The 19,892-nt window shown below is 36.8% G+C and overlaps 1 protein-coding gene across 3 annotated transcripts in view; it reads left to right on the plus strand.

Annotated features, from left to right (window-relative positions):
* Positions 1-19,892, plus strand: part of CEP83 (centrosomal protein 83) — a 121,974-nt gene that overhangs the window by 38,843 nt on the left and 63,239 nt on the right. For 2 of the 3 annotated variants that reach the window (XR_009009674.1, XM_057556154.1), the window contains exons 2-4: positions 8,047-8,372; positions 8,526-8,798; positions 9,232-9,382. Coding sequence is in view for 2 of the 3 variants with exons in the window: in XM_057556154.1 (XP_057412137.1) it covers positions 8,626-8,798; positions 9,232-9,382 (324 nt within the window). In the remaining variant the exon portion in view is untranslated. The remainder of the gene's footprint in view (positions 1-8,046; positions 8,373-8,525; positions 8,799-9,231; positions 9,383-19,892) is intronic. The other variant, XM_057556155.1, reaches the window with a different exon arrangement.

The following is a 19,892-nucleotide window of genomic DNA, read 5'->3' on the forward strand; positions in this document are numbered from 1 at the left end:
ACTAATGATGAAAAATCTGAAAGAGAAATTAAGGAAACACTCCCATTTACCATTGTAACAAAAAGAATAAAATACCTAGGAATAAACCTACCTAAGGAGACAAAAGACTTATATGCAGAAAACTATATGACACTGATGAAAGAAATTAAAGATGATACCAACAGATGGAGAGATATACCATGTTCTTGGATTGGAAGAATCAATATTGTGAAAATGACTGTATTACCCAAAGCAATCTACAGATTCAATGCAATCCCTATCAAACTACCAATGGCATTTTTCAGAGAAGGAGAACCAAAAGTTTCACAATTTGTATGGAAACACAAAAGACCCCGAATAGCCAAAGCAATCTTGAGAAAGAAAAACAGAGCTGGAGGAATCAGGCTCCCTGACTTCAGACTATACTAGAAAGCTACAGTAATCAAGACAGTATGGTACTGGCACAAAAACAGAAATATAGATCAATGGAACAGAATAGAAAGCCCAGAGATAAACCCACACACCTATGGTCAACTAATCTATGACAAAAGAGGCAAGAATATACAATGGAGAAAAGACAGCGTCTTCAATAAGTGGTGCTGGGAAAACTGGACAACTACATGTAAAAGAATGAAATTAGAACACTCCCTAACACCATACACAAAAATAAACTCAAAATGATTTAGAGACCTAAATATAAGGCCAGACAGTATAAAACTCTTAGAGGAAAACATAGGCAGAGCATTCTATGACATAAATGACAGCAAGATTTTTTTGACCCACCTCCTAGAGAAATGGAAATAAAAAGAAAAATAAACAAATGGGACCTAATGAAACTTAAACGCTTTTGCACCGCAAAGGAAACCATAAACAAGACAAAAAGACAACCCTCAGAATGGGAGAAAACATTTGCAAACGAATCAACGGACAAAGGATTAATCTCCAAAATATACAAGCAGCTCATGCAGCTCAATATCAATAAAACAAACAACCCAATCCAAAAACGGGCAGAACACCTAAATAGACATTTCTCTAAAGAAGATATACAGATTGCCAACAAACACGTGAAAGGTTGCTCAACATCACTAATCATTAGCAAAATGCAAATCAAAACTACAATGAGGTATCACCACACACAGGTCAGAATGGCCATCGTCAAAAAAATCTACAAACAATAAATGCTGGAGAGGGTGTGGAGAAAAGGGAACCCTCTTGCACTCTTGGTGGGAATATAAATTGATGCAGCCACTATCGAGAACAGTATGGAGGTTCCTCAAAAAATTAAAAATAAAACTACCGTATGAGCCAGCAATCCCACTACTGTGCATATACCCTTTGAAAACCATAATTCAAAATGAGTCATGTACCACAGTGTTCATTGCAGCTGTATTTACAATAGCCAGGACATGGAAGCAATCTAAGTGTCCATCGACAGATGAATGGATAAAGGAGATGTGGCACATGTATACAATAGAATATTACTCAGCCATAAAAAGAAACAAAATTGAGTTATTTGTAGTGAGGTGGATGGACCTACGGTCTGTCATACAGAGAGTGAAGTAAGTCAGAAGGAGAAAAACAAATACAGTATGCTAACACATATATATGGAATCTAAAAAAAAAAAATGGTTCTGAAGAACCTAGGGGCAGGAAAGGAGTGAAGATGCAGACATAGAGAATGAACTTTAGGACACGGGGAGGGGGAAGGGTAAACTGGGACGAAGTGAGAGAGTGGCATGGACATATATACACTACCAAATGTAAAATAGATAGCTAGTGGGAAGCAGCCGCACAAAACAGGGAGATCAGCTCAGTGCTTTGTGACCACCTAGAGGAGTGGGATAGGGAGGGTGGGAGGGAGACGCAAGAGGGAGGGGATATGGGGATATATGTACACATATAGCTGATTCACTTGTTACACAGCAGATACTAACACAACAGTGTAAAGCAGTTATATTCCAATAAAGATGTTTAAAATAATTTATTGTTTATTTAATTCTTTGACTTCTTTCATCAAAGTTTTATCATTTTCCTCAGGTAAATCTTAAACGTATTTTGTTAGATTTATACCTGTTTCGTTTTTGGGGGGTTTTAATGTAAATGGTATTGTTTTAAGTTTCAAATTCCATTTGTTGGGGCTTCCCTGGTGGCGCAGTGGTGAGAATCTGCCTGCCAATGCAGGGGACATGGGTTCGAGCCCTGGTCTGGGAAGATCCCACATGCCACGGAGCAACTAGGCCTGTGAGCCACAATTATTGAGCCTGCGCGTCTGGAGCCTGTGCTCTGCAACAAGAGAGGCTGCGATAACGAGAGGCCCGCGCACTGCGATGAAGAGTGGCCCCCACTTGCCGCAACTAGAGAAAGCCCTCGCACAGAAACGAAGACCCAACACAGCCATAAATAAATAAATAAAAATTAAAAAAAAAATAAAGAACACGGGTGTGTGTGCGTGCACGTGTGTGGGTGTGTGTGAGCACACGTGTGTGTGTGTGTGTGTACAAAAAAAAATTCCATTTGTTTAATGCTGTTGGAAGAAAGTGACTTTTGTATATTAATCTTCTATCCTGCAATTGTGCTGTAATTGCTTATTAGTTTGGGGAATTGCCTTTTTAAAAAAAATAAATTTATTTGGTTTATTTATTTATTTTTGGCTGCTTTGGGTCTTCGTTGCTGCGCGTGGGCTTTCTCTAGTTGCAGTGAGTGGGGGCTACTCTTTGCTGTGGTGTGCGGGCTTCTCATTGCGGTGGCTTCTCTTGTTGCAGAGCACAGCCTCTAGGCGTGTGGGCTTCAGTAGTTCTGGCATGCGGGCTCTAGAGCGCAGGCTCAGTAGTTGTGGCGCATGGGCTTAGTTGCTCCGCGGCATGTGGGATCTTCCTGGACCAGGGCTCGAACCCATGTCCCCTGCATTGGCAGGTGGATTCTTAACCACTGTGCCACCACAGATGCCCCTAGGGGGATTGTTTTTTTAATTGATTCTTTTGGCTCTCCTTCGTGGACGATCATGTCGTCTGCAAACAAAGATAGTTTTATTTCTTCCTTTTCTTTCTGTATGCCTTTTACTTTTCTTACTGTGTTAGCTGAGTGCCATCCAGTACAGTTTTGAAAAGGAGTGGTGAGAAGGGACAGCCTTGCTTGTTCTTGTTCTTACTGGGAAAGCTATTTTTCTTACCACTAAGTATGCCTTTCTTTCTGCATTGTCACGTTCACATCTAAGAATTTTCGTTGTGTATGAAAAGTCCTTGACTGTTTATTTAGTGTACATCTTTAGAGATGAATTTATTTTGTTTCTCTGAAAATGTCTTTGTTTTACCATCATTCTTCAAAGTTGTAGTATTGCTGTATTTATCAAATGTTAGTTTGGCAGTTGTTTTCTTTCAGCACTGTACATTGTGTTCTGGCCTTCACTATTGAAGTCACTTCTGTCTTTTTGTTGCTCTTATTTGCATGCACTTTGTCTCTTTCTGCCTGATTTTAAGATCTTCCCTTTATTTTTGGTTTTTAGCTGTCATAATGTGATGTGTGTAGGTGTGGATTTCTTTTTATTTACGTGCTTTGGGATTGTAAGACTTTCTTTTTTGGTATTTATTTATTCATTTGGCAGTGTCGGGTCTTAGTTGAGGCACGTGGGATCTTTAGTTGCAACATACAGGATCTTTTTTTTTTTAGTTGCGGCATGCGGGATCTTTAGTTGTGGCATGTGAACTCTTAGTTGTGGCATGTAGGATCTAGTTCCCTGACTAGGGATTGAAACTGGGCCCCCTGCATTGGGAGCATGGAGTCTTAGCCACTGGACCACCAGGGAAGTCCCTGTAGGGCTTTTTATATCTGAGAATTGATACCTTTCCTCAGTTTGGTGATGATGTCAAACTGGTTTGTTTCTTTTTTTTTTTAAGATATTGCTTCTGCCCTATTCTCTCCTTTCTTTCTGGGACTCCAATTTCATGTCTGTTAAAGTGACATTTTAACTTTATTCTCTGTATTTCTTTCCTTCTTTTCTATATTTTCCATCCTTGTTTCTCTTTCTACTTTATCTTGAACATATTCTTTTAAGCTATCTTCCAATTCCTTCCTAAACTATGTCTAATCTGGGCTGTTTTACCCACTCAGTTGAGCTCTTAATTTTGGTTATCATATTTTTCAAGTTTAGAGTTTCCATTGGTTTCTTTTAATGGTTTCTAATCCTTTCCCAAATTTCTCAACCTTCTTTTCTATTGCTTTGTACACAATTAGAATTTAAAAAATTCTTTTATAGTCATTGTCTGCTATCTCTTTAATAGTGAGACCCTGTGTGTCTGCCTATCGTCTGTTGTTTCTGTGGCTTTAATTCATGTTACCTTATCTTCCCATGGATTTTTACATGTGTGTATGTGTCACATATTTATTTTTTAGAGCAATTTGAGGTCTAGTCTAATATCTTTCTTCTGAATTATCCTTATTCCTAAGAGGCAGCCTTTGAAGTCTCTATCCAAAATGAAGGGTGTTCACCAGGGCTTCTCCACTCCTTGCTGATCTAATATATCTTTCTTTGAATTTAAAGACTGTCCCAGGGCATTCAATCTCCCAGCTACCTCTCTGGAATTGACAAATGCCTCTAGGGGAAGGGTGGTTCCAAGTGCCAGTCTCATCTTTCTGCATCCATATCTTCCCCCGTTCCCATCTCAGTGAATATTTATTCTTTTGTTTTCCAGTGTCTTCAAGCTGATTTTAAAAAAGTATGTATCCAGCTTTTCTTGCTGTCCTTAGCGGGAGGCTTGATCCAAATTACTTAGTCCTCTATTACTGGTAATAGAAGACTGTCTTCAGATTTCTTGGTATAAGAGATAGATTATATGGTAACTGAGTTGGGGTTTTCCATTTTTAGCTAAAAATGTCCTTATATAATTAGTATAAAAAAATAGAAGTTCTTTCTTTGTAACCTTGAATATAGAATGATGGACCACTTTTGAAGGTCAGAGAAAGAATTGTTTTATGAGGCCTTTCTATCTATGACACTAGATATCTATTTGGAGGACTACCATACTATATTTTTCAAGATTATTATTGATAAGTTGATTACTACTGAATTAGAGAACTGGATATGTTATATGTGCAGAGTACTTGAAAACAGATAAACAATTCATTCTGACCTTGGTTAGATTCACACAAATTGGCAGGTAGTTTTCTGTGATTCTTAACTATCCGTAGAGGAGAAAATTCTGGAAAAGGCTATTGGCAAATGCAACCCAGGGGCTCATAACTTTGAGTCAAGGATTTCTTTCCAGTATCTAACTACTGTGTTTAAGCCTATTTATATTCAATCATCACAGACATAGGGAAAAGTTAGTGATTATCGTGCATACTAGAGTCCATTTTCATTAGTATAGGGTTCACAAACTAGGAGAAAATCTGCGTGAACAAAGGTGTGATGTGCATATTTATTCAGGGGCTAGCTGGAGTAGAATATTCTTGGCAGATGGTAGGAAATGAGATTACACAAGGTAGATTGGGGCTGATTGTGTAGTGCTTTGAAAGACTGGGATGTTTTTTTTTTTTTTTTTTTAAATATTTATTTGGCTGCATCAGGTCTTAGTTGCCGCACGTGGGATCTTCCCGGCATGTGGGATCTTTCGTTGTGGCCAGCAGGCTCTAGTTGTGGCGCATGAGCTGCAGGGTGCGCAGGCTCAGTAGTTGCGGCACGCGGGCTTAGCTGCCCCACGGCATGTGGGATCTTAGTTCCCCGACCAGGGATCGAACCCGCCTCTCCTGCATTGGAAGGCTGATTCTTAACCACTGGACCACCAGGGAAGTCCCTGGGATGTTTTGATTTTGTCTCATATGGGAGCTTTTAAGTGAGTATGAGAAATCAAATAACAGTTTCTGACTATTAATCTGGCAGTGTTTGGAGGGTAGACTAGAGAGAAAATATTGGAAGCAGGGCTAATAAAAAGCTCTAATAGTCTAGTTACGAGATGATACAAGCTTGACTTTTTGTGGTTAAGTAGGAATGGAGAGAATGGAATGCATTTTAAAGAAAGAGTATTTGTTGTTCATACATGGGAAGTTGAGAGAGAAAGCAGAGAAGACTTTGAGGTTGTAAGTGTGGATGAATGGTAGCCTAATACTGGTATCAATATCAGAAGCTGGAAAGTAAGGATGTTGAAGGTAGATTGAAAGCAAGGGTAATGAATTTGGTTTCAGATAATTTGAATACAGGGTGATAGAATTGTTCATTATCTGAAAAACAGTTTGTAGTTGTTAAAAAGAAAATTTAACAGTAAAATGTTGAAAGTGCAAGGTGCAAGTTTTCCTGTCAGTGAGTCCCCCCATTATTATTTCCCCAGAAGTTACCACTATTCGCTGCTTGGTGTACCACTATTTGACTCTTTTTATGTGTATGTAAACATATGTGTGTGTGTATCTGTCATTTATACTCTTCACCATGCTGTGGGGATAGATCTAACTTGTCCTTTTTAATGCATAGTATAGATAAACCTTTATTTGTAGAAGTTTAGCTTATTTCTGATTTTTTCATTTTTTTAATTAAAAAAAAGTCACAAAGAATATTCTTATATAGTAATTACATTTGGGTACTCATCCAGCTATTGTCATAGAATAAATTCCTAGGATTGGGCCAGGGGATAAGCAGATTTATCATTCTGATACAGGTAACTTTGCAGAAAGCTTACTATAGATGTGTGTGTGTGTGTGTGTGTGTGTGTGTGTGTGTGTGTGTGTGTGTTTGTGTACGCATGCAAATTAACATGGTATTTTTTGTGGTATGAGGGGAAAGTATATCATGCGTTTGGGTGTGGTACCTACTGGTGATGTGTGTTGGTATATTCTAGCTTTATTATTCAAAAAATTAACATATTAAAAAGTAATGAAATTGTAAACATCATCTTGGAACAGGAGAAATCCTCCTGGTTTGGGAAAATACAAGAGGGCAGTACACATATGTTTGCATAGAAACTAGAATTGGAGATGAGGTAATGGTGGTGGTGATTGAGAAAGGGATATTCTGAAATTAGTGAAGTCCTGGAAAGTACGTCTAGTGAATATTTCAGTGCCAAGGGGGAAGGAGATAAATCATTTTAATTTTATTTTCCAGAAACTTTCAGGTCTTTGTAAATTTTATTTCTGTGAGGACTTAACTCTCATTTTAGGGTAGGGGTCAGTGAGAATGTTTACTTTACTGTCAAGTTAACTGGAATACAAAGGAAAAAAATATTTTATCTTGGAAATCTTTCTTTCACTAGTAGTAGGACTAAAGGGTAGCTTTTGATTTTTCTAATGTAGTGTAAGCTTTTAGCTAATTAAAACTAAAACCTCATAATGCCTTTTGGTGATATTATTAGAAAGCATTAGATATGTTTATGTTTCTGTCTCTTAAAAATTAATTTGGATCAAAGAGCAGAATCCAAATTACATGCCAGTTTTATGATCCAGTTTATTAATTCCATGGCAAATGTATATTCTTGACAGGATTATATGTTGTGGCAGCTGCTACAAACAGTGCACTCTGCATTTGCAAAGGTTGAATCCTTGTCACATTTAACCGAAGAATAAGGAGTAAGGTGTCCTGGAAGGACTTTTACCCCTCTGTTAAAATAGATAAAGCAGGAAACCAAAGCAACCTCAATTTTAGTTTAAAAGTCTTCTTATGTAACATGTAGACATCACATTAATTTATCAGAAATGATGTAGTTCAAGCAAGACTCAGTAATTCAATGGTTGGTTTGTGTAGGCTAAAGATGGTCTCTTGTAGTAAGAAAAGGTAATTCATAATCACCCATGACTAAGGGAGGTACTGTTAGGAAAAAAAATATATAATAGTTTTGAGAAAGATGAATGAAGTTAAAAGGGACAGAATTGTTTTGATTAAAATTTTTGTTTTTAATTATTTACAGTAAGAACACTGTGTCATCATTTTTTACTTCTAGATACAGCAAACATTTGGTTACTTTCATAATCCTGGATTGGTGCTTTTGGGGATAGCTGAGGTGATTGACTTTGCTGTTCTTAGCACAGTGCATAATATATAGATGATCAATATTTATATGTTGACTGATTTCTTCTCTGAATCTGCAGCCTGAGTGCAGTCACCTTGTGTCAAATAAAAGATCCTTTGTAGCATTAATCACAGACATAATTACATGCTGAAGGTCATCTTTGTGAAGACTGTGATTCTCCCCAGCCACTTATCAAGTTCCAAATAGCTTTTCCCCTGGTTTCGGAGTATGGATTTCGTACCAGAATCCACTCTTGAAGTTTACCTCAGTAACTTCAGGAAACATTGGTGATTTGTGAATCTGGGACTACCTATACTGGAAGAGTCGTTACATCTAGTTAGGCTAATATTTGAAGATAAGACCTTGATGGGCACAGAAACTGCATGGAAGTAAAGAAAATTTAAGGTATGATTCAACTTTATTCTTGAATTTTATTTTATGAACTACTGAAAATTGGGTTTGTTATAGAAATGATAAGGAGAATAATAAGAAGTGATAAAAAATATATAATACTGAAAGAGTTCACTGATCACTAATTAAGTGTATTTCTCTCTTCAGGTATAATTTGGCCTCCCGAGATTCTGTCTTAGCACGAAGAAAGTGAAAAATACTCTTGAAAAGAAAACTAAGACAATAAGAAAGCAAGACTTGCTTTTACATGGTTGTCAGCTCACTAACCAATATGGACACTTTTCCCACCATTTTTCCTCCTGGTGGAGACAGTGGGCTGACCAGTTCTCAATCTGAGTTCCAAAAAATGTTAATTGATGAACGGTTACGATGTGAACATCATAAAACTAATTATCAGACTCTGAAAGCTGAACATACAAGGTAAATAAATTACTTAAATTTGGAAGTGAGAGGCTTGATTAAAAATTTTTATTTTGTCTGAATGTTTGCTCTGGAACATACAGTATAATTTTGTTATTTTGCAGTATACAGTATACATTTAAAACTTTTTAAATACAAGTAAATTTTCTTTAAATGAAGTGGGTTATAAATTTATAAAAGTCTTGTTTTGAAAGTAGCAAGACATGTAAAATTAAATGTATCTAGGTGGCTAAATATGTTTTTTTCCCCTTCAAAGTAAAATTGCATTCAGAAATTACAGTGTTAATAATAAATGAAACTATAAAGCAATTATATTTGTAAGTTTAATGAATATATGATATTGATCTTGCTCTGTAGTGTTGGTTGACTTCACATAAAGTAATGCGATTAGAAAGCAAAGGATACACTTAAATTCTTCTTTTTAAAAAATCAGGTTGCAGGATGAGTACATGAAGTCACAAAATGAGCTCAAGCGCCTATTAAATGAAAAGCAGACTCACCAGGAAAAATTTCAGCTGCTGCTTGAAGAGCTACGAGGGGAATTAGTAGAGAAAACTAAAGACTTAGAAGAAATGAAGCTGCAGGTAAGAAAATATATTCAAGTTAGTATAAAAGTAGTCAGATATTTAGTGGAAATAAATAATTTTGGTAAATTTGGTAAATTCTCTCTATATTCTTAATGAATATTTTGTTGTATCTCTGGGTGGTATAACTTAATCTTCTTTCATATACTCTAGAATGTTAGCTACCCTGTAGGGTTTAGCCACAAAACTGTTATTTTAGGTAAATTTGTATTATATTTCCCGTTCTGATTTAAATAATATCTCACTCTTCAGAATAATTGGAGGAAAGGCCAGTTTGTATTGATAAAAAATCACAATTTAAAAATATTTTTAAAAATAAAGGTTTATTGGATTTTTTTAAGTACTGTAACTGATGCTGAGCTAAAAATGCCTGATGAGCTTCTTAAAAGACACTGTAAAACCAATATGTGTACGTAATTTATGTGCACAATGTAAGGTAAATGGAGTTTCTAAAGTAACAGATAGTTGGTACTAAAGTACTGACTAGTTTCTTTTGATATTTTTCACACTATTCATTTTCCATTTGCCTAAAAAGCAGAGCAAAGCTAAACCTCAGCACCAAACTTACTGTAAATTCAAATTAGTAGGTATTACTAGTGATATTTTCCTGTAATCTCTGAGTAGCTCCAGCTGTGGATTTCTACTTATCTAGTACTTGTTACAATAAGGCATTATTAATATTGGAGTCATGGGTTGATAGAGTGAAAAGCCATCTTTCAAGTCATCCAGTGTGGCATATCATCCAATTCATGTATTCTTTTGACAGCAGTGTTAAAGGAGTTTGTCGTTCAGTATCATCTCGAAATCTTCCATTGTTGGAAACACCACGACTTAAGCTTGGGTTAGAGCCTCCACCATGTTTACTGTTTCATTCCTAGGTATACATATTTAGGACATTTAAACAAATAAAAACCTCAGAAATGTCAGTTGAAGAGGGAAATATAATTTAAACCTTTAGAATTGGTGGATTAATTTGTTTTGCAAAAATTGAGGCCTATATGAATGCAGTCTGTGAGCACTAAACCCAAGGTATTCAAAGTATTCTTTTCAGGCATTGAAGATGTAATCACTGTTTCTTGAGAGTAACATGTAGACATGCTTATTTGTAACAAGCACATGCAAAATGGCCTAAGAAGACTGGAGTGGCTATATTAATATCAGATAAAATAGACTTCAAGACAAAGAGTATCATTAAAGATAAAAAGAATGTTTTTATAACCAAAAAAAGGGTCATTTCGCCAGGAAGGTGATGACCTTCAACAAATAGTTATGTTTCTATTCCTTAGTTTTCTCATGTGAAAAAGGGCATAAAGGTTTTTATCTAACAGGGGTTGCTGTAAGGACTAATGAGATAATAACCTGTATGTTTTCAGTACGGTGTCTGGCACATAGTAGCTACTCATAAATGATGGCAATTTTTATTCTATTGGAATACAGCCTCCATGAGGGCAGGAACTTTTTTTTAGTGTGTCTCCAGTGCTCAGGATGGTGCCTAGCAAGTATTTGTTAAATGAATGACATGAATAAGTAGAATAAATGAGCGAGTCGGAATTGTTCTTTTCATACATAGTATAATGTTGCACTTGTTGTCTCACAGGTATCTAGAGCCTTAGCATCTTAGAGTTGATAATCATCTAGTTCTCTTTCATATCTGTCATGAGTTGAATTGTGTCCCCCAAAAGATAAGTTGAAGTTCTAACTCCCAGTACCTCAGAATGTGACCTTATTTGGAAATAGGGTTTTGCAGATGAAATTACTTAGGTTAAGATAAGGTCATACTGAAGTATGACAGGCCCTTAATCTAATATGACTGATGTCCTTAATAATAAGAAGAGAAAAGACATAGAGACAGAAACACATGGGTGGTGGTGGAGCAGAGAGAACGTCCTATGATGACAAAAGCAGAGATTGAAGTGTTGCAGCTGCCAGGGAATGCCAAGGATTGCCAGCACATCAAGACAAGCTAGGACAGGGCAAGGAAGGGTTCTTCCTACAGTTTTCAGAGGGAACACTTAGCCGACACCTTGATTTTGGACTTCTGGCCTCCAGAAGTGTGAGGCAATAAATTTCAAAGCAGAATTCCTGTTTGGAGCTCTTATGACACAGAGCTCTTCATTCTGTGCTTCAGTGCTTTCAGTGCTAGAGAACCTAGTGAACTTGTAAAGTGATACACTTCCATTTATGGATTGGAGTATGTTAAGCATTTTCTCTATCATATTGAAAGGAAATCATCCTCCCTGTAGCCTCCCTGTTGGTTATTGCAGTGTTCCTTGGACCTACACAAAATAACTCTGGATATTTCTTCATGTGATAACTTCCCAAATGTTTGCTGATAAATAAAATTTATCTGGTAAAGTTTCTGTTTTTCAAGATAAACATATCTGATTTCTATGTGATATTTACCTGGCAGAAATAACTGAAAGAAGCATTTATACATAAATACACATATTGAAGCAATTTAGCTATTTGCTTCAGTGGGTGTTTGCAATTTGTACAAATTGTGAGTTAAGTAAATCCAGCAAAGTAAAATCAGCAAGAAATACTTCAATGAAGGTTTTATGAAAGATGATTATTTAAAAAATACACGTGTATTGTCTACCTGCAAAATGCCTTTTCTGATTTAGAATTTAATATCTCTTTGGCTTCATAGAAGAACAATATAAAAGACATTCATTTAAAGAATATTTCTGCATCACTTGTGTAGTTGTAGTGAATGGGGATAATAATAGTGCCTAGCTCATAGGATGATTGTAAAGTTGCAATGAATCAATGATAAGAAATTATTAGTACGGTGCTTTGATGTCGTAAGTGGTTAGAACAAGTTAGCTATTACATTGTTGTTATGTAACATGTTAGCAAAACCTTTTTTAAAAATATGGGAGTCATTTTATATGTTTCTGATAAAAATTTAAAAAAATTAATTTACCAAACATTTGTATGCTTTCTTTGTGCCAGGTAATGAAAACTGTGTAAACCAGTATGTTTACCATTTTATTTGGCTGCTAGGAAGCTCAGAGCAAAATTTATTACTCAGTTTGTCATTAATCTTTTAAGAATCTCTGGCACAGCAATATTTGCCCCCTTAAATCAAAATATTCTTGGTCTGTTTTATATTATTATTTTTTATTGGAGTATAATTGCTTTACAATGTTGTGTTAGTTTCTGTTGTACAATGTACTGAATCAACTCTTATGTATACATATATCCCCTCCCTCTTGTACCTCCCTCCTCACCCCATCCCACCCACCTAGGTCATCACAGAGCACCAGGCCGAGCTCCCTGTGCTATACAGCAGGTTCCCACTAGCTATCTATTTTACACATGGTAGTGTATTTATGTCAAACCTTATCTCCCAATTCATCCCACCCGCCCCTTCCCCCGCTGTGTCCACACGTCTGTTCTCTACATCTGTGTTTCTTTTCCTGCCCTGCAAATAGGTTCATCTATACCATTTTTCTAGATTCCACATGTATACGTTAATATTGTTTTGTATTATTAATATGACAAATGTTGGAGTATTGAAGATTTTTTATAGATTTAATATAGGTAATGACACATAGACGGTTGTATGACAAAGCATTCTTTTAAGTTTCTTTTCAGACAAGTAGTGGCAGTATTCCATTAGAAATCTAAGACACAGCATAATTTCCTCCTAATATGACATTGAGTTAACCCTCTAATTCTATGTCTTTGGTGTATGTCAACTTTGAGAGAGAGGGAGAGGGGAGGAAGATAGATTTTTCTATGTGTGTGCTTGTTGTTAATAAGTTTCTTATGAGATAAGCATCTCTAACCATAGATTTTTTTCTTTATCAGAGACCTCATTGATCACAAGACTCCTGTGTAGTTACCAATTGCAGTGTTGTTTTTTCCTTTGTGTAGATACATTTTTCCATCAGTATCATTTTCCTTCCATCTTATGGACTTTAACATTTCTTATAGTGCAGAAATACTGGTGAGAATTTTTTCAGCTTTTATATGTATATATAAGAAATGGTGTTTAAAGGTATTTCTGCTGAGTATTGAGTTCTAGATTGACAGTTTTTTCCCCTAATACTTTAAAGATGTTGCTCTTCTGTCTTCTCACTTATGTGTCACATAAGAAATTTGTTGTCATCTTTATCTTTGTTCTGTTTATCTAGTGTGTCTTTTTTTCTTGTCAGCTCTTAAGATTTTTTTCTTTATTGCTTCTTTTCAGTAATTTGATTGACCTGCCTTTGCACATTTCTTCATGTTTCTGGTGCTTGAGGTTTAATGAGCTTCTTGGGTCTGTGGGTTTATAGTTTTCATCAAATTTAGAAAAATTTTAGATATTTTATCTCAAAATATTTTTTTCTGCCTCCTATTTGGTTTCCTTTGGGGACTCTGCTATTAGGCCACTGAAAGTTCTCCCATAACTCACTGATGTTCTGTTTGTTTGTTTGTTTATTTTTAAAGATTTATTTTTAAATTTATTTATTTTTGGCTGTGTTGGGTCTTAGTTGCGGCACGTGGGATCTTCGTTGAGGCACACGGGATCTTTCGTTGTGGTGCATGAGCTCTTGGTTGCAGCATGCAGGCTTCTCTCTAGTTGTGGCGTGCGGCTTTTTCTCTTCTTTAGTTGTGGCGTGCAGCCTCCAGGGCATGTGGGCTCTGTAGTTTGTGGCATGCAGGCTCTCTAGTTGAGGCGCATGAGCTCAGTAGTTGTGGCGTGTGGGCTTAGTTGCCCCTCGGCATGTGGGATCTTAGTTCCCTGACCAGGGATCAAACCCGCATCGCCTGCATTTTAAGGCAGATGCTTTACCACTGGACCACCAGGGAAATCCCTGTTTATTTATTTTTAATATTTTTGTCTCTTTGTTTCATTTTGGATAGTTTTTGTTGTCATGTCTTTAAGTTCTCTGATCTTTTTTCCTGCAATGTCTAATCTGCCAGTAATTTCATAGTGCATTTTTCATCTCAGAAATTGTAGTTTTTATCCTGAAGTCCTATTTTGATTTTTTTCATATTTTCCTTGACATGTTCAATCTTTACTGTAGCTTTATGTGGAATTCAGTTATAGTAACTATATTAATGTCTTTGCTAATTTTAGAATCTCTGTCACTTCTGGGTTGGTGTTGGTTGGTTGGTTTTCTTTTCCTATTTATTGTGGGTAGTATTTTCAGGCTTCTTTACATGTCTGCTAAATTAAAAAAAAATTTTTTTTTTAATTTTATTTATTTATTTATTTATTTATTTATGGCTGTGTTGGGTCTTTGTTTCTGTGCGAGGGCTTTCTCTAGTTGCAGCAAGCGGGGGCCACTCTTCATCGCGGAGCGTGGGCCTCTCACTATCGCGGCCTCTCTTGTTGCGGAGCACAGGCTCCAGACGCGCAGGCTCGGTAATTGTGGCTCACGGGCCTAGTTGCTCCGCGGCATGTGGGATCTTCCCAGACCAGGGCTCGAACCTGTGTCCCCTGCATTGGCAGGCGGATTCTCAATCACTGCGCCACCAGGGAAGCCCCTAAAAAAAAAATTTTGGTATTTAAGTTTCAAGTGTAGAGCACTATGGTTCAACATCTGTATACACTACAGAGTTATCACCACCACAAGTCTAGTTATCATCCATCACCATACAGTTGACCCCCTTCATCCATTTTGCTCACCTCCCAACCCCCTTCTTCTCTGGTAACCACTAATCTGTTCTCTGTATCTCTGAGTTTGTTTTTGTTTTATTTTGTTTGTTTGTTCATTGGTGTGTGTGTGTTTTGATTCCACGTATGAATGAAATCATATGGTATTTGTCTTTCTTTGTCTGACTTATTTCACTTAGCATCATACCCTCAAGGTCCAACCATGTTATGAATGGCAGGATTTCATTTTTTTATGGCTGAGTAGTATTCTGTTGTGTGTGTGTGTGTGTGTGTGCGCGTATGTATAATGTTCTCTTTATCCATTCATCCGTCAGTGGGCACTTAGGTTGTTTGCATATCTTGGCTATTGTAAATAATGCTGCAGTGGACATAGGGGTTCATATATCTTTTTGAATTAGTGTTTTCACGTTCTTTAGATAAATACCCAGAAGTGGAATTGCTGGATCATATAGTAGTTCTATTTTTAATTTTTTTTAAGAAACCTCTATACTGTTTTCCATAGTTGCTGCACCATTTACATTCTCACCAACAGTGTAACAGGGTTCTCTTTGCTCCATATACTCACCAACCCTCGTTATTCATTGTTCTTTGAAAATCGCCATTTCTGACAGGTATGAGATGATATCTCATGGTTTTGATATGCATCTTCCTGATGATTAGTGATATTGACGATCTTTTCATGTGCCTGTTGGCCAGCCTTATGTCTTCTTTGGAAAAATGTCTATTCAGATTCTCTGCCCATTTTTAAGTTGGGTTGCTTGGTTTTTTCTTGTTGTTGAGTTGTAGATAGGTGATTTGCAAATAACTTCTCCCATTTAGTAAGCTGCCTTTTGTTTTGATTATGATTTCCTTTGCTGTACAGAAGCTTTTCAGTTTGATGTTTGTTTTTTGCTTTTGTTTCTCTTTCCTTTGGAGTCTGATCCACTAAAACATTGGTAAGACTAGTATCAGTAAGGTTACCACTTATGTTTTCTTCTAGGAATTTTATGGTTTCAGGTCTTGAATTCAAGTCTTTACTCCATTTTGAGTTACTTTTGTGTATGGTGTAAGATGGTGGTCTAGTTTTTTATTCATATTTTGCATGTGGCTGTCCAGTTTTCCCAGTATCATTGACTGAAGAGACTGACTTTTTTCCCAGTATCATTTTTTTTGAATTTTATTTATTTTTTTATACAGCAGGCTCTAATTAGTTATCCATTTTGTACATATTAGTGTATATATGTCAATCCCAATCTCCCAATTCATTACACCATCACCCCCTCTCCCCGCCACCACTTTCCCCCCTTGGTGTCCATACGTTTGTTCTCTACATCTGTGTCTCAATTTCTGCCTTGCAAACCAGTTCATCTGTACCATTTTTCTAGGTTTTACATATATGCGTTAATATATGATATTTGTTTTTCTCTTTCTGACTTACTTCACTCTGTATGACAGTCTGTAGATCCATCCACGTCTGTACAAATGACCCAATTTCGTTCCTTTTTATGGCTGAGTAATATTCCATTGTACATATGTGCCACATCTACTTTATCCATTCATCTGTCGATGGGCATTTAGGTTGCTTCCATGACCTGGCTATTGTAAATAGTGCTGCAATGAACATTGGGGTGCATGTGTCTTATTGAATTATAGTTTTCTCTGGGTATATGCCCAGGAGTGGGATTGCTGGATCATATGGTAAATCTATTTTTAGTTTTTTAAGGAACCTCCATACTGTTCTCCATAGTGGCTGTATCAATTTACATTCCCACCAACAGTGCAAGAGGGTTCCCTTTTCTCCACACCCTCTCCAGCATTTGTTGTTTGTAGATTTTCTGATGATGCCCATTCTAACTGGTGTGAAGTGATACCTCATTGTAGTTTTGATTTGCATTTCTCTAGTAAGTAGTGATGTTGAGCAGCTTTTCATGTGCTTCTTGGCCATCTGTATGTCTTCTTTGTAGAAATGTCTATTTAGGTCTTCTGCCCATTTTTGGATTGGGTTGTTTGTTTTTTTAATATTGAGCTGCATGAGCTGTTTATATATTTTGGAGATTAATTCTTTGTCCGTTGATTCGTTTGCAAATATTTTCTCCCATTCTGAGGGTTGTCTTTCCATCTTGTTTGTAGTTTCCTTTGCTGTGTAAAAACTTTTAAGCTTCATTAGGTCCCATTTGTTTATTTTTGGTTTTATTTCCATTACTCTAGGAGGTGGATCAAAAAAGATCTTGCTGTGATTTATGTCAAAGAGTGTTCTTTCTATGTTTTCATCTAAGAGTTTTATAGTGTCCGGGCTTACATTTAGGTCTCTAAACCATTTTGAGTTTATTTTTGTGTATGGTGTTAGGGACTGTTCTACTTTCATTCTTTTACATGTAGCTGTCCAGTTTTCCCAGCACCACTTATTGAAGAGGCTGTCTTCTCTCCATTGTATATCCTTGCCTCCTTTGTCATAGATTAGTTGACCATAGGTGCGTGGGTTTATCTCTGGGCTTTCTATCCTGTTCCGTTCATCTATATTTCTGTTTTTGTGCCAGTACCATATTGTCTTGATTACTGTAGCTTTGTAGTATAGTCTGAAGTCAGGGAGTCTGATTCCTCCAGCTCCGTTTTTTCCCCTCAAGACCGCTTTGGCTATTCGGGGTCCTTTGTGTCTCCATACAAATTTTAAGATTTTTTGTTCTAGTTTTGTAAAAAATGCCATTGGTAATTTCATAGGGATTGCACTGAATCTGTAGATTGTATTGGGTAGTATAGTCATTTTCACAATATTGATTCTTCCAATCCAAGAACATGGTATATCTCTCCATCTGTTGGTATCATCTTTAATTTCTTTCATCAGTGTCTTATAGTTTTCTGCATACAGGTCTTTTGTCTCCCTAGGTAGGTTTATTCCTAGGTATTTTATTCTTTTTGTTGCAGTGGTAAATGGGAGTGTTTCCTTAATTTCTCTTTCAGATTTTTCATCATTCGTGTATAGGAATGCAGGAGATTGCTGTGCATTAATTTTGTATCCTGCAACTTTACCAAATTCATTGATTAGCTCTGGTAGTTTTCTGGTGGCATCTTTAGGATTCTCTACGTATAGTATCATGTCATCTGCAAACAGTGACAGTTTTACTTCTTCTTTTCCAATTTGTATTCCTTTTATTTCTTTTCCTTCACTGATTGCCATGGCTAGGACTTCCAAAACTATGTTGAATAATAGTGGTGAGAGTGGACATCCTTGTCTTGTTCCTGATCTCAGAGGAAATGCTTTCAGTTTTTCACCATTGAGAATGATGTTTGCTGTGGGTTTGTCGTATATGGCCTTTATTATGTTGAGGTAGGTTCCCTCTATGCCCACTTTCTGGAGAGTTTTTATCATAAATGGGTGTTGAATTTTGTTGAAAGCTTTTTCTGCATCTATTGAGATGATCATATGGTTTCTGTTCTTCAGTGTGTTAATATGGTGTATCACATTGATTGATTTGCATATATTGAAGAATCCTTGCATCCCTGGGATAAATTCCACTTGATCGTGGTGTATGATCCTTTTAATGTGTTGTTGGATTCTGTTTGCTAGTATTTTGTTGAGGATTTTTGTATCTATATTCATGAGTGATATTGGTCTGTAATTTTCTTTTTTTATAGTATCTTTGTCTGGTTTTGGTATGAGGGTGATGGTGGCCTCATAGAATGAGTTTGGGAGTGTTCCTTCCTCTGCAACTTTTTGGAAGAGTTTGAGAAGGATGGGTGTTAGCTCTTCTCTAAATGTTTGATAGAATTCACCTGTGAAGCCATCTGGTCCTGGACTTTTGTTTGTTGGAAGATTTTTTTTTTTTTTTTTTTTTTTTTATAGCTACTTTATTTATTTATTTCTTTATTTTTGGCTGTGTTGGGTCTTCGGTTCGTGCGAGGGCTTTCTCTAGTTACGGCAAGTGGGGGCCACTCTTCATCGCGGTGCAGGGACCGCTCTTCATCGCGGTGCGCGGGCCTCTCACTATCGCGGCCCCTCCCGTTGCGGGGCACAGGCTCCAGACGCGCAGGCTCAGTAGTTGTGGCTCACGGGCCCAGCTGCTCCGTGGCATGTGGGATCTTCCCAGACCAGGGCTCGAACCCGTGTCCCCTGCATTAGCAGGCAGATTCTCAACCACTGCGCCACCAGGGAAGCCCTGTTGGAAGATTTTTAATCACAGTTTCAATTTCATTAATTTGATTGGTCTGTTCATATTTTCTATTTCTTCCTTGTTCAGTCTTGGAAGGTTATACCTTTCTAAGAATTTGTCTATTTCTTCCAGGTTGTCCATTTTATTGGCACAGAGTTACTTGTAGTAGTCTCTTAGGATGCTTTGTATTTCTGTAGTGTCTGTTGTAACTTTTCCTTTTTCATTTATAATTTTATTGATTTGAGTCCTCTCCCTCTTTTTCTTGATGAGTCTGGCTAATGGTTTATCAATTTTGTTTATCTTCTCAAAGAAGCAGCTTTTAGTTTTATTGATCTTTGCTATTGTTTTCTTTGTTTCTATTTCTGCTCCAATATTTATGATTTCTTTCCTTCTGCTAACTTTGGGTTTTGTTTGTTCTTCTTTCTCTACTTCCTTTAGGTGTAATGTTAGATTGTTTATTTGAGATGTTTGTTGTTTCTTGAGGTAGGATTGTATTGCTATAAAGTTCACTCTTAGAACTGCTTTTGCTGAATCCCATAGGTTTTGGATTGTCGTGTTTTCATTGTCTTTGTCTCTAAGTAATTTTCGATTTCCTCTTTGATTCCTTCAGTGATCTCTTGGTTATTTCATAACGTATTGTTTAGCCTCCATGTGTTTGTGTTTTTTTATGTTTTTTTCCCTGTAATTGATTTCTCATCTCATAGCATTGTGGTTAGAAAAGATGCTTGGTATGATTTCAGTTTTCTTAAATTTACTCAAGCTTGATTTGTGG

Source organism: Balaenoptera acutorostrata, chromosome 11 (assembly GCF_949987535.1).
Source record: "Balaenoptera acutorostrata chromosome 11, mBalAcu1.1, whole genome shotgun sequence".
NCBI lineage: Eukaryota > Metazoa > Chordata > Mammalia > Artiodactyla > Balaenopteridae > Balaenoptera > Balaenoptera acutorostrata.